Below are 15349 nucleotides of genomic sequence, written 5' to 3' on the forward strand. Positions count from 1 at the left end.
TTAAAATTTAATGGTGAAATTTATTATTATTATTTTTAATTCGATTTTTAAATTTTTTTGAAATTTTTTTTATATTTATAATCCTTTGCATCGCATCAGATCATGTTTTTTAATTTAAAAAATTGCTGCGGTTAGAATCCACGCAACCTATGTTAAGCAACGAATTAATCTCATAAATTCGAAATTGATGACGTGGATCCTCAGTCCAGGGTTTTCTCAGTAACAAACTTCATACAGAAAGGTTCCCTTGGAGTTGTCAGAACTCCAAGGGATTTTTTTGTAATAAAAGTGCAACAGCTAGGTCTGCCGGGTAAATCTCTGATCTTTTTATTCTCTTTCGGTGGAGTCTCTAATTTCATTTCTGGCGCCTGTGAAAAGTAGTCTCTCTCTGTCTCTGAAGCCTTCGACAGGTAGATCCTCTTCGCCGTGTTTTGCTTCTCTTGAAACCCTAATCTTCGATCTACTCTAATCTTAATTCGTAGATCTTTGGAGATAATTCGATTCTATATAATCAGTTTATATATGTCTGTAATTCATGACAGGATCTTGTTTTTGTTTTTGAGTGATTTATAATTCCATTTGAATTTGCCGAGATCCAATCAGGTTTTTTTTTAATGCGTTTTATGGTTTAGACGCTTTTTTTATCTTCGGTTGCTTTGATTCGAAGCTTTTTGTGTATTTTATTCGTTATGTGATCGTTTGTTTGTTTTTGAAATCGATGGGCGTATTTCTATGTGTTTCGAATTCCTCCTCAAGGACCGTTTTCTATGAGAATATCAATTACTGATAGAGCTTAGTGCTCACTGAGGTGCTTTTTTAGGTTTGAATAAGGGATCTGAGATTTTTATTTTGCTTCTTTCTTGAGGATCACGATTTTTTCTTCAGATCTATTCACCAGATGACATCTTCACAATAAATCCTATTTCCATTGATCTTTTGGGCTTATTCTATGATTTATTAGAGGTATTTGATGGCTTTTAGCCGATTTTAGTTCTTTTTGGACACTTCATGGTGTGTTTGGTTGATCTTATTCTGTACATAAGGTGAGATTTTTGTAATCTTGTGGAAATGTTTTATTTGTTCAGATTCTTATGAGTTATTTGATCTGAAAACTAATTTGATTTGATTTGATTTTTTTTCCTTTTTCTTTTTGAGTTTGTTGAAGTGGTGATATTTTAATTTTTTTTTAATATAGTATGATATTACTGCTTTGGAAATTTGATTCACCGAATTCTTTATTTGTTTGCTTCATTTTTGGATGGATTCACAGAAAGCCAGAGATATGGGGCTGACTTTCACAAAGCTTTTCAGCCGGCTTTTTGCCAAGAAAGAGATGCGTATTCTGATGGTGGGTCTTGATGCTGCTGGTAAGACAACCATTTTGTACAAGCTCAAGCTTGGAGAGATTGTGACAACAATTCCTACTATAGGTAAGTCATAATTATTATAATTGTTGTTGTTTTACATTATTCATCAGATTGTCTGTTATGAATTGATGAACGGTTTTGATTCAGGGTTAAAACGGAAAAAGAAATAAAGTTGGGGCTATTATTATTATTTTTTACGTTAAGGGGTAAAATATGAAAACCAATAAAGTGGTTTAAAGGAGTAAAATATGAAATATAGTAAAATTAGAAGGGGTGAAGAGAAAAAGCAATAAAGTAAGCCCCTACACAAATTGTTGTTGGATGGGATGTTTATCTTAGTCGGATGAAAGTTTTTCTCCTTGAAGTGAGCCCTACAGTTGTGTTTTATTATATAAACTAAAGGGACATAATAAAATTGGAGGGGTATTATTAAAAAAATTTAAGAGGTTGATGGGGTAAAAGAGGAAAGGTAGTAAAGGTAGGGGGGTATTATTGAAAAGGGGGAGGGGGAGGAGAGTGGAAGGGGAAGGAGGAAAGCAATAAAGTGGGTCATTGTAGCTGATGAAACGTTTATACGCCATAAGTGGGGCCTTACCATTGTCTTTTATTATATAGATTGCAAGTTTATGATTTTTGGGCATGGGCATGGGCAGGGGCGGGTGGGGGGAAGACCTTAAGGATTGTGACAATCTCTGACAAGTCTTAGATGTGGTTGCAATTTTTTATTTTCTATTTCTCATTTGATTGTTTAAAAGGAATTTCATTGAGTGGGTGTGAGTGGGGGGGAACATCGATAGACTACAAGGGAAATTGAGGGAAGGAAGCAAATTAGTGAGAATGCATTTTACTAAACCTAAACATAAAATTTTAAAATTAATAGTAGCTTACGTTACATTGTCTATTCAACTTCTACCCCTCGAAATATCAATTTGATTATTCAATTTCTATTTATCGGAATATCAATCTTCAAAACTTCAAACACCTTAATTCCTGAATGATTAATGCCCAAGAAATCGATAAAGGTCTCAACCATCATAACTATGTATCCGATGCCACTTTCTTTTCATTTGAAGATGAGGTGGTTGTATTCTTTCCACACATAGCAACATGTAGCAAAAGGGACCACTTTCCAAAGAATCTAAGTGCATGAAGAAAACTCATTGAAATTCAACCCTTCAATTAATTCAAACAAGTTCCTTGGAATAGTCCACCTAATGCCAAAGTAGAATAAAATAGCCGGCATCTCTCTATCTTCTGAACAATGAAGAAGGTGATGGTACACTGTTTGTTCTCTAGATTTGAAAATACATCAAATTAGGGATTGAGGAATGAAGATTGAAGATTTCAATTGGGTTTCTTCTTTGAAGATTTCTTGTTTAGGTGGGAAGCTGTTTTGTAAAGGGAGAACTTAATCTCTGTTCTTGTTTCTCTTGGAGGCCATCTTGTCCTCCTTATCAATAAAATTTTCATTTATAAAAAAAAACGAAATGAAGATGCCAGTTGTTAAGTTTGTTAAAGTCTCTAAGTGTTCATACCACGACCTGGGTTCAAAATCCGCCTTCACCTACTAAATATTGATCACTAATTTCACTTGCCTAGCAAAAAAAAAAAAGGATTGAGATATCCATCTGTCCTAGCTGATACAAGTTCAAGATCCTAAACATTGTTGTCCCAACAAAAAGTGCAACCTTTAACGGACTAGGGGACTTCCTTACAAATGTTGGCTGGGAATTACACCGTTATGGGGAGTGACATTAGAAGGTGTCACAGACACTATCAGTTCCCAAATTGTGTTTTAGACAAAGAATTTTATTTTTTTCGTGGTGCAAAAATTATGATCCAAACAGACCCTAAATATGTTTTAAGATAGGTCAATTTGTTTGGGGTCCAAATTTATTGGACAGAATTACAATGTCATGTGGGTGATATTGAAAAAAGGCTTAGTCTTGGGGCATAAGACTTCAAAAAGATTTCCATAGTTTTAGTGTCATCTAATGACAATGTTGAGCATTCCAATCACCCAATAGCCATCTTTTGCAGGATTTAATGTGGAGACTGTGGAATACAAGAACATCAGTTTTACTGTATGGGATGTTGGGGGTCAGGACAAGGTATGGATTTATTTTTTCATTTGTTTTCTGCACTTTTCTTCAGACTTTTCCTTTTTATGTGCTTTCCCCCCTCCCTTTTGAGGCCTATTAACCTGATATGTGTAGCCAAAATCTTGGTTTAATCAGTGTCGTTATCAAATCTTTTGATCCTTTCTGAAGTTTGATGTTCATATGATTCTTAAACAATGTTGATTCATTTCTTAAACAGATCCGTCCATTGTGGAGGCACTACTTTCAAAACACACAAGGTCTTATCTTTGTGGTGGATAGCAATGACAGAGATCGAGTTGTTGAAGCAAGGGATGAGTTGCATAGAATGTTAAATGAGGTATGCTACCATGGAAACAAAACATTTGTGGTAGTTATTTTTAATTGCATTCTATTTTGAGTAACATTTAAATTCAACATCTGCAAAATTGTTGGGATTCTTAGGATGTCTGTTGGTGTCTGATTTCTTAATCACTGGAATGCATTGCTTTTTAGTTTTTCTCTGCATTTATAAGAACAATGAATTTTCAAAATAAAAAAAATCTTATCTATTTTAACTACAACTCTTTCTAAAGTACAAGCAAGACAACCAATATTAGGTATTCCAAATGAATAATGCTGAAGTGACCTCAAGATTGGACCTCACATCGCACACCCCGATGTGAAAGTGCATGGGAACCATAGATGATCTCCTCGAGATACGAGTGAAAAGCATCTATGGTTCCTATCCACTTTCATGTCAAGATGTGCGATACGAGGTCCAATATTGAGGTCACTCCAGCACGACTCATTCCAAATACCAATGCATTGGAATTTTTTTTTTTTAATAACTACACAACTTCCCAAAATTTTGTCAGCAATACTAGTAAGTCGAGCAAACAATATTACAAGATAATTAAGAGATAGAGCTCTCTTCATGAGCTGAAAAAAAAAATACTTAATTGAATGTTTGCTAGAATGCCAAAATTTGTATATCATCCCTAGTTATCTGCGTCAGTCCTTCTGCATTTTGCTTGATCTGTTTTCTTTAAGTTATTGCTTCAGATTTTCTTCCTCCATTTCCTTTTAATCTTGTTTTAGTCTGAAAGACATTTTGTTCAACATTCAACACAAGCAAAACCCTAAATCCTGTAGGGCAGATTTGATAACCCTAAACCATTCCCTCTTTTTCCCCCTCTAATATTTCTTTTGGTAATTGCTTGAACTCCATAGCTGCTTAAATTTGGTAGAGATAGGAATAAAGGGATTGATAAAGAAATATTTTTGGTAAAATGGGACTAAATCTCATATTTCTGGGTTGCAGGATGAGTTGCGAGATGCTGTGCTACTGGTTTTTGCCAACAAACAAGATCTTCCTAATGCTATGAATGCTGCAGAGATCACCGATAAGCTTGGCCTTCACTCTCTTCGCCAACGCCACTGGTAACAAAAAAAAAAAAATTCCTTTTATCTTTTCCTATGGTGATGATCTATTCTTTCTAGTTTTTGTAATCTCTATGGAATATGTCTTAGATATCTTATTTTTTTGAGATTTTGTTGGGTGATATTATCAGGTACATCCAGAGCACATGTGCTACCTCCGGGGAGGGCCTCTATGAGGGTTTGGATTGGCTATCCAACAACATCGCTAACAAGGCAAGTTCTTGACTTACTCCTCCTTCATTCCACTATAAAGTACTTTTTGAACCGCAAACATTCAACTCCACCCTGTCATCAATCATAGAGTGAGTACCAATTCATACACCACAATGACCAATTCTCTCAATCCATCTGTTTACCTGATTTTTTTTTTTTTTGGGTTCCATATGTTTCTTCTTGATTGCAGGCTTGAGGCAATTGAATCGAGGGTGCAAGGGCTTCCAAAAGGGCATCTTTTTTTTTTTCTTTGCTTTAAGACTCTTTCTGTAATAGGAGAGCGAATTATATTTCTGCAAACTTAACTTCTGATTAACTGCTTTAGCTAATCCATTTATAGCTTAGCTTTCAATTGGAAACTACAACTACTATAACGAATGTTTAAAATCTCATTAGGAAACATTCTGAGACATTTTGAGACAAAGACAATTGGCTCCCTCACCTTATATTATGTTTCCACTTCTTAAAACAGCAACACAAGTGAAAGAGAAACCCCTTGTCAAGAAATTCTTCAATCCATCACCTTCTTTTTCTTTTTCCTCGAAACGATAGGCAGCAGTCTCAAGCATTTGCATATTGAACACTTGGGTTTGCTTTAATCCAATGGTGTACTAATAATGTTTTGAATCATGGTTTGCCCAAAGATTGTAAATCTTTTTAATTTTGTATAACTGTCTAAAGCAATTCTCAAGTTCGCATCTCCTATTGGGTCGGACTTGACTTGAAATCTGAGGGATTTGACAGTTGAATTTTACAAGTTTGTAGCCTTGGAATAGGTCAGAATTATAAAAAAAAATTGGTAGAGAATATGATTTTGATATCCCTTGACCTGAGTCTGATCTTGGTTGGATGTAGATCCATCCTATATGCATGTAGATGAAAATTATTTTTTGTTTTTTGATTTTTCAAATATATATATATATATATATATATATATATAATATATATATATATATAATATATAAATTCTTATAAAAAATGAAAAATAAAAATAAAAAAAGTAAAGTGAAACAAGAAATGGTCCAAAATCATTCGACCCGATTTGCAATGGCAAAGCCAGGATTTGTCTACATTGAGAGCAACTAAAACAATAATATTTTTTTGAATTTGCAATGGCAAGCCAGGATTTGTCTACATTGAGAGCAATTAAAATAATTAATATTTTTTTGAGTCATGCTGGGGTGATAAGATTTATTGTGATTCTCACAAGTCTAACGTGGATATGCATACATAATCGTAGATGATTTTTACTCGTATCGCAAGGAAACACATCTATGATTATGCTCACATCAGACTTGTGAGAACTGCAGTAAATACATTTTGTTATTTCAGTATTTTTTTTTTATTTGTTTTTTTTTTTTTTTTTTTTTTTTTTTTTGACAGGGGGACGGAAGAGGCAGATGCCCTCGTTACCCCACTCTAAATCTTCCAATGCTTGGGTCGGATTCAATTTAATGGACAATAAAATGATTTGGACATTATTTTATCGAGTCGGAATCGACTTGGATTCAGATTTGAATCAAGATACAAAATTTAAATCAAAATGAATATGTTCATATCCGACCCATTTTAACAATATGACTACTGGTCTTTAATTACGTTGAGCATCAATCTTTCGGACATTTGGCGGTTGGTAGTTGTAACCAAACGGCCAAACCCCCTCAAACCATCCTCCGGAGTTTCATCCTATAAATTCTCTCTCTCTCTCTCTCTCTCAATCAAATCGTGAAATCTTTGTTGAGAACACAGAATACCAGAAGAGATGCTGAGGACTAGTTTCAGAAAACTTCTAGGGTTAGGGCATCAGCAGCAAAACCAGAAACAATCTCTGGTGCGTCTCTACCATGAGAGAGTCGTAGATCATTATAACAATCCTCGCAACGTTGGATCCTTCGAGAAGAACGATCCGACGGTCGGGACAGGGCTCGTTGGCGCTCCAGCTTGCGGAGATGTCATGAAGCTTCAGATAAAGGTTGATGATGAATCCGGAAAGATCGTCGATGCTTGCTTTAAGACATTCGGGTGTGGATCCGCCATCGCTTCTTCTTCTGTAGGTTGGTACCATTAAAATTCTGGATTTTGTTTTTTTAGGGTTTATTATGTGATTGTTGATTCTATCTGGAATATTGTTTCCATCGATTCTTGAATTCTAGGATTTTAAAGATATTTTTTTATGGAAAGATTTGTTCTTTTTGTATTTGATATATATTGCTTGATTTTCTGGAGCTTTTATTCTTCTTTGGCTTCTTAAGAAATTTTATTTAGGGTGATTTACCAAAACATGCACTGAAAATTGAAAAATTATCAAAACGACACACTGTTTGTTTTAATTCTGAAATCGGTAATTTATGGTTTTTCGGAATTAAAATATTTTCGTTTAAGTTGGGAAAAAATTCACTGTTTATAAAACAAAACTTTTTTTAAAAACTGTTTTACTGAAACTAAAACAGGGAAAGTATTTACTGTTTTATAGAATAGGAAAAAAATTTACTATTCATTTCACAAATTTACCATTTTGGCAAAAAAAATTCTGGAAAGGCAATTTACTGTTTTTGGAATTAAAATGAATAGTGTGCCCTTTTGGTTATTCAATGTTACAATGTCATTTGGTAATTCTCTCTTTTGTTTATTTGTTTGTTTATTTATTTTTCTTTGTTCATGTTAACTGTTAAGTTGACGAATAATCTGTTTTGAATTTCTATTTTTGCACGAAAAAAGTAAGTTAAGAGCTTTTCTATGCAAAGAAAAAAAATTATTTTACTTACATTTTCTTGAAACAGATGTATTTGATCCTAAGAGACCATCAAATGCTATTAAACTGATATCCAGATGGATATTTTGAATATTGATTTCTGCCAGGAACGGGTGTTGGCAGTTTATCTATAAATGTTCTTAGTGCAATTCTTATGATGCTTGCAATAGAATTCATTCTGATTCCTGGTTTTAATTGTTGTTTTCAGCCACTGAATGGGTAAAGGGGAAACAAATGGAAGAAGTTGTAACTATCAAAAACACGTGAGTGCTTCTATTTTGTTTCCCTTTATTTTTCTTATTTTATTATTCATATATATATAATAGATCTCATTTTATTTGTTTGATAAGAATATTCTATGGTATTCAGTTGGTATAAATGTTTGCAGTTCTTATAATGCTTTTTTTTTTAAAAGCTTATCATGGGTAGTCTCACCTGAAGTTCTTATAATATTTTTTTTCCCCTTATCATGGGTATCCCCACCCATTGGGTGTGACTAATCCCACAATCACACAAACCACCCCCTCGGAAAGTCCTGTGTGCAACTAGTTGAGTTGAGGGTCAACCGAACCCTGGAGGGTGGCCCCAAGGAATTCATAGCTTCGTGGGGTTTTGAACACTTGACCTACCCTTCCTGAGGACCTTATAAAGAGGCCTGAGTAACACATTGCATAAATTTCAACTTATTTTTGGAATTTATATGAGATGTTTGTCTGCGATAAGGTTCTTGATGAGGATATATTTGGTTCCCCCTCATTATTGTAGTTGATTGGATGGAGAAACTTTTTTTTTAATGAATGAGCTGGACTTGAACCCACGACCTCAATGTTGTTTTTGCAATTTGTCAAATCAACTAAGCTATGGGTCTAAGCCCATGGAGAAAACTTCTTATAACCGAATGCTTCAATTATTGTCCGTGCTCCCTTCAGACGTATGAATTGAAATTACCATAGTGGTAACTTCTTCTTTTTTTTCTCTCACCCCCTGTTCAAATTATAATTGCTTGTCAAATTCGATCTTTTGTATACTCTTATGTAAAATGAAGCACTAGACATCACCATGACTTGTACCCTCGATAAACACCAATTGCCCTTGCACCTTTGGGTAAAATGAAAAGAGAAGCAAACCATATAGTTTGCTACCCTTTGTAGAAGGTTGTTTTATTATAAGATGGAGCGGTAGTAGAGAGATTTCTTCTTGAATGACACATACGAGAAGTATGTACCCTCATGAATCCGTCTTTATCACTTTGAATGCATGTTTGTCTCAGCATCCTTATCATAACATATGGTCAGCTGCATGGATTTAGTGCTTTTTAACATTGTTTTCCTTTCGCGAGCTAATGAAAAACCAGACTTAATTATTTATTCTAAACGTGTGACATGAAGGCTTTGAGTCTTCCCCATGGACACACTTGTAGGAAGTCTTAAATCTTAGTGTTGAGACATGATAGGAATGATCCACTTGCTTTAGGATGGTACTCTTTCCAACATCTTTTGGTTTTAATTTTTATTGTGGTATGTAAGACCACTCCCTCGTTGATAGGCACACCTGCACAGGAAATTCTCATGATTTCTATTTCATGGTACTACTTGTCTTCATTCCTATATGTGGCCATTTCTTTTTCAAGTATACTTTCTGGAGTTTAATCCATTTAATGGTCTGCAATTATGTGATTTTTGTCTTATTTTTGCAAGGATTTTACACCCATCCCAAATTTTAGGGATCGGGCTTTGATGATGATGATGAGTCTTGCAAAATTTTTAGAGAAATCAAAGAATGCTTTGCATTAAATAGATACAAACCTGGATGATATTAGTAAAGTACTGTGCAGCAATTCAAGGATATTATCCCAACACCCTAGTTAGGCGTCTCTATGTTCTACAACTATACTGTGGCTTTTAGTTCCATTGTCAAAGGACTGTCTGTTGGGGCAAACTGAAACTAAAGATAGGATCTTGCCTATATAATTTGGAAAATAATTGAATGGGGTAGTTTAGTAGTTTCCATTCTAAATGGTTTTATTACAATTCCATGTCTTTTCATCTAAAGGGCTGTAATCTTAGGATTGGTCATTTCAATTGGATAGTTTTTCGCCTAGATTGACTTCATCTTTTGGGTGTAGATTTTAATAAGATGAGTTTGCCTCCCTTAAATTTACTATTGTAGCACGGCCCAACATTAGATCCAACTATCATAAGGAGATGGACTCCAAGCCTTTTCTGGCTTTCAGATCAGGGAGTAGCCTATATATAATTCCACCTACTTCTTTGACAAGTGGGTTGGGACTTCCCCTCTTCCCCTGTTACCATCAGAGCACAGAGAGAAGCAAAAAAAGAAAGGAAAATACTTTTATTATTGATAGATTTTTGCTACATGTTTCGTAGACCAGGTAAGCCAAAGGAGGAATCCGTACCTACTGTTTGCAAAGGAGCACTTCTTTTATCCGGGAGGAAGTAGTTGGTTGTTGGGATTTGATATAAAATCGGTACAGAAAAAGAGATTTTACCTTGGGAGGATGTTTGATGTGAATTCCAAGTGACATGTTCCTTTCAATGCAGTATTAGTGCCAACAGTGATATCAGAATGGCACAAAGAGAGTTGGAGCTTTTGTAGTTCAGGTGGCTGTGGTTTGTTTCATGGTACCTCTGTAATACAAGTTGTTTTATTTCATCCCAGTGTGGTGGCATTGGACTATTGGAATATTACAAGTAGCATACAGGTTCTATGGTTTGTCTTCTTGGGTCTATTGGAACTTTAGAGACTTCATATTGATCTGCCCTCCTCTCTGAACTTGAGGGTGAGCGGATTCTTCTCCTGTGAGAGTATGTGAATTGTAGCATTTTTTAAGGTAGACAGGTTGTTAGCATGGGTTCCAATGATTCAGGGGATCACTTAGAGTCAGTCTTTGTAAGCTATCATGCGCAAAGGAACAGCAAACAGCTACCAAAGTAGCTTTTAACAAGCTAGAGGTGAGTTGGATGAATCTTTTAAAAGTGCTATTTTGGCAGTCCCATTCTTTTAAGGATTAGAGGGCGCCCTATGTGGGCATGAGGGGGTGGGTTGTGGGGTTGTGGCAGAAGGCTTGAGTTCATAAAGGTTCTAAGTTCTAATGAGGCGAATTCAATACTTCTGATGAAGGATTTGAAGGTATCCCAGGCCACTATTGATTGGGGAAATTCAACTTATTTCTTGGGAGAGGGACCTTGTACCTATGATGATACATTAAAGTTATCATTATAATAGGTGGTTGTTTTGAATAGTCATATCCATGGTACCACATTGCGAAGGCAATCTCTTTAGAAAAGGTGGTTAGTATTTTTAGTACATGGGGAATGATAATCTCTTTTTTGTTTCTTTTATAAATATTTTAGTTTATTGGTCAGAGGGTGGGAGGAATGAGAAAATAAATGTAAAGGGTGTAAGGATTTTATTTAAGACCCCATTAGGCTCACTAATCCAATTCATGAATATGTAGAAGAGACTGCACTAATCAGGACATTCTTCCTATAGTTCTTGGCTGAAAACTTTGCGTCATTTTATTCAACTTTCTTTTGGTCTTGGGTTATAAAAAAAAAAATACGATTTTTCTACCGAAGTTAATCTCATGTTGGCAATGAAGCAATACAGTGGACACAATTCTGGTGACAACAGGTTAATGATGCTTGTGGTATTATAGTGACTTCATTTGAAAGAAAATTGTGTTCAAGTTCCTGTCACCCAAGCTTGGAATAATGAAGCTGTGCTAGGTGCTTTCCAGGGTCCACTGTCCCTTCTCATCCGCAAAATAACTGGACTCGGTCTTGTAGCTAGTACATGGAAGACTATAATATGGAATGTTTTTTTTTTTTGTTGCCTTATATCCATTCCATTGAGTACATGGTCTTCATTATCATAGCTATGAATTCATAATAAACATTTTGGCTAATTTTTTTTTTTTTTTTTAAATGTTCACTTCCTTTAGTCTCTTTATGGTTAGTGGGGGTGGCTATTTAACATTTTTAACACCCAAACTTGGAAAAGATTTCTCTTGCTCACACTTCCTTTTTTTTTCCTACCGTCTATTTTTCAATGATATTACAGGGAAATTGCAAAACATCTCTCACTGCCCCCAGTGAAGCTTCATTGCAGCATGCTTGCAGAGGATGCAATAAAGGCAGCTGTTAAAGATTATGAAGCAAAGCGAGCCAAGTTGGGAGGGAGCGCCAATGCTGCACCTGTTGAGAACTCAGCTGATGTTTGAATGAAAATTTACATGTCAGAAATAGAGAGAGAGAAAAAAAAAAACAAAAGAGATAGAAAGAGAGAGAGAAAAGTCTGGAGAAGAAGTGTATGATCTATATACTGTATGAACATAAAACTTCCACTTCAACAGGATGTCTATCTTTTTTACTGAATTCTGTCACAGAAGGGTTTATATTCTGTAAAATTAGTTATGAAGGTAGATAAGTAAAAGTCCCTGATTTTTTTTAACTTGGTGCCTAAATATTTTGTCGTTACACGATCCAATGCATTTAGTGGGTGCACCATGACTTGGGATGTACCCAATGAACATCATTAATACCATCTGCGGCTGCTTCTAAGATTGAAGTTACTATGATATTATGAGATCTAAGACATAGGCGGTCTCGAATTTGGAATAATTATGAATGTTGCGTGTGTTTTGGTTATAGATTGGAGCATGAATGTTGAACCCGTGAACTGACCACTGATATCACTTGTAGTTGCAATTATTTATAGTGGCACATAGTCGTTGGATCTTAAAACACCATCAATGGTACTCTGGGATTCACATCACTTCAAATCTTGATGATCTTCTGGAGCTGGAAATTCAATGTCATTCTCTATGTCCACAAACCCTTGTAACTTTTGTACTTTATTATTATTATTTTTTCCTTAAAAATTTGTCAGAAATTGGGATGGCTCCATGTATGTATGGATGGGAGGACAAATTGTGTGTGTTACCGACCCCACTTAACTACAAGTATGAGATGGCTTATTAGAGGGAGTCACCATTCTTCTCTTAAGCTTCAATCCAGAAGGAGACACATCTCTCCTTTTCTTTCCTCCTTTCACCTTTTAAAACACACCTCAATCAACTTCAAATTATTAGAGCTTTTCTTATATTGCCACACCAACTTCAAATTATAACACTCCAATCAAGGAGATTAAGTAGGGTTTTGGGGGTTGTATAACTTTTTTTCACTTCATTAGAGTAGAGATCCAGTTAAGCGTCCCATTCCTCACCAAGGTCAGGTGGCATCCCATTTTATGCCGCATGGCATTTTTGGAGACCCACCGACCGGATGGATATTTGGTCCATCCCTTGTCGTCTTCTATCTCAACACATAATATATCAGAAGAAAAAAAAAAAAAAAAGGAATTGTAATAATCTGATCATCCCATGTGGTACATTCAATCAACTCTCTTGATGTGATAAGTTTGGGAGCCACAAGTTTGTAGGCCTTGGGATACACAAGTGCACTTTCTCATTAAAAAAGTGTATCCCGAGGGAATTGTGTTTTTCAAGAGATACAGATCTTTTGGCACCCAAACTTGTCACATCGGAAGAGTCGTCGAGTGAGTGTGCCACACGGGATAGTCAGATTATCACCACTAAAAAAAAAACTGAAAAATAAAGAGAGAGAGAGAGATATTTCTAAAGATGAATACTACTGAAATTAAGGGCCTTTTAAACCTCATATTGTTATTGTGATGTCGATTTTATAAATTTTCATGATAAATAGTCCAAAACCAAGACGCCCCACTCTTTGTTTAGCGAGGAGTGAGGACCATATCTACCTCCACCACCACCACTCAAAGCTCTTCAAACTTCTCAGGTTGGAGATCAATATTCTCCCTATTTTCAGCTGGATGCCAATTGGCACACATCCACACATTTTGCCACTGGGGCATTGCCCAATCAGATAGTGCCACGTGTTAACTTGTCATTTTCATAGTTTCTTTTAATCTGAAAAGCTAGTCGATATGAGAGGATATTCCTACTGATTCCTAATAAGAGAGAGACTCCCTAAGAAACCTACCTTGATCATGAGAAACCTGTGCTTTTTCCTCCTATCTCCACCGTCGATCCCTTTAACCATCGAATGATTGAGATGGGAGGAAAAACATAGATATCTTATACATCAGAGTATATATTTACCATATGTTTCCTTTCATTTCAGCCATACATTTAATTTGCTAGCGTATACCTACGTAGAATAGTACACCAACTTCCAAGTTTTGGTAAATATTTTCAGGTGCCCCTATGTTTTCAAATTGATGACATGCCCCCTTTGACTTTGACTCTCGTATAGACTAGTAAACAAGGTTTTTAAACTCGTCTGAGATCGAGATGTATCGCCCGAGTTAACTCGGTATCAGAGCTGAACGAGACCAACTCACAAAGTCATTTTTTGACCGAGTTTTACGTCTCACAGTGTAATTTTTTGAGTTATCTCACGAGACGTCTCAAATGTATCGGAAAACTCGTCCGAGACGACTCGATATCAGAACTGAACAAGACGAGATGCGATATCAAGTTTAAAAACCATGCTAGTAAAAGATGATATAAAAACCCTTGAATTTTCTTATAGAATTCAATCATCTTCAACCTTGACAATGATGAGAATAATTTAATGACGGAGGCGATGATGACGACAGTGATTTTGATGAAAAATTATGGTCATGGTGATCACGATAACATCGATGATTATGATGAGCGTATTGAGGTCATTTTTCATTGATTTTTAGAAAAATCAAGGACAAATAATAGACAAATAAGATATGGGATGAGATGGAAAAATATTTCAAAAGATTCCCTAAACAACCTAATCCCTATGAAATATTTTTTTAAAAGTCATGATTTTCTGACACCCCCTTGACACATGCCCTCATATGCCTCTGATGTGGTAGGATTAGAACCATACATTTTTTTTTCCTTGGGATACATAACTATACATCCCTATAAATATGTACAATTGTGTATTTCAAAGAAAGAATCTATGATTCTAGCACATGTCACGACAAGGGCGTGTGTCAGAGGCAAGCATAAGAAAATTATTAATCTTTTTAAAAACTTGTATCTATCTTACCATATCAGCCATAGATGAATTAGGGGCTGTAAATTTTACTTGAAATCTAAACACAGACGGAAATCCAAAAAAATTCGATTTGACCCCTTGAAAATTGGACCGAATGAAAACCTGAAATCAAACCCAAGCCGGTTAAAACCCTAAAAATTCAAAAAAAAAAAAAAAATTGTGAAACATTCCTCCTACCCATGTGAAAATCAACATGACTATTATATAAAAATAAATTGTCACCAATTTTAAATAATAATTAAAAAATATTTTTAATAAAACCGAACTCGTAGAATACCCAAAACTATTGGGTTAGGTTTGGTTTCGGTTATAGTTTTGTAAGAAAAACTAGACCGAAACCAAACCAGAAAAATCGGTTCGGATAAACCCGAATGCACACCCCTACCTGATGGC

At 35.4% G+C, this 15349-nt stretch overlaps 2 protein-coding genes across 2 annotated transcripts; both read left to right on the top strand.

Annotated features, from left to right (window-relative positions):
- The first annotated feature begins 251 nt into the window (after positions 1-251).
- Positions 252-5453, top strand: LOC147398833 (ADP-ribosylation factor 2). The gene is made up of 7 exons (XM_086448165.1): positions 252-410; positions 1271-1430; positions 3408-3478; positions 3687-3806; positions 4770-4888; positions 5020-5101; positions 5292-5453. The coding sequence occupies exons 2-7, from the start codon at positions 1283-1285 to the stop codon at positions 5295-5297; spliced, it is 546 nt and encodes a 181-aa protein (XP_086304291.1). The 5' UTR covers positions 252-410; positions 1271-1282; the 3' UTR covers positions 5298-5453.
- A 1087-nt stretch (positions 5454-6540) lies between these two features.
- Positions 6541-12145, top strand: LOC147398834 (iron-sulfur cluster assembly protein 1-like). Its single transcript, XM_086448166.1, has 3 exons — positions 6541-7155; positions 8062-8116; positions 11937-12145. The coding sequence occupies exons 1-3, from the start codon at positions 6864-6866 to the stop codon at positions 12094-12096; spliced, it is 507 nt and encodes a 168-aa protein (XP_086304292.1). The 5' UTR covers positions 6541-6863; the 3' UTR covers positions 12097-12145.
- The last annotated feature ends 3204 nt before the right edge of the window (positions 12146-15349 follow it).

This window comes from Akebia trifoliata, chromosome 7 (genome assembly GCF_017979445.1).
Source record: "Akebia trifoliata isolate Shusen 1 chromosome 7, ASM1797944v1, whole genome shotgun sequence".
Taxonomy (NCBI): domain Eukaryota; kingdom Viridiplantae; phylum Streptophyta; class Magnoliopsida; order Ranunculales; family Lardizabalaceae; genus Akebia; species Akebia trifoliata.

Excerpts from the sequence above, each read along its gene's own strand:
- LOC147398833 (XM_086448165.1), top strand. The coding sequence starts at position 1,283 with ATGGGGCTGACTTTCACAAAGCTTTTCAGCCGGCTTTTTGCCAAGAAA. Across the intron at positions 3,807-4,769 it reads TGCATAGAATGTTAAATGAG|GATGAGTTGCGAGATGCTGT; the intron begins GTATGCTACCAT and ends TCTGGGTTGCAG. Across the intron at positions 4,889-5,019 it reads TCTCTTCGCCAACGCCACTG|GTACATCCAGAGCACATGTG; the intron begins GTAACAAAAAAA and ends TGATATTATCAG.
- LOC147398834 (XM_086448166.1), top strand. The coding sequence starts at position 6,864 with ATGCTGAGGACTAGTTTCAGAAAACTTCTAGGGTTAGGGCATCAGCAG. Across the intron at positions 7,156-8,061 it reads CATCGCTTCTTCTTCTGTAG|CCACTGAATGGGTAAAGGGG; the intron begins GTTGGTACCATT and ends TGTTGTTTTCAG. Across the intron at positions 8,117-11,936 it reads GTTGTAACTATCAAAAACAC|GGAAATTGCAAAACATCTCT; the intron begins GTGAGTGCTTCT and ends ATGATATTACAG.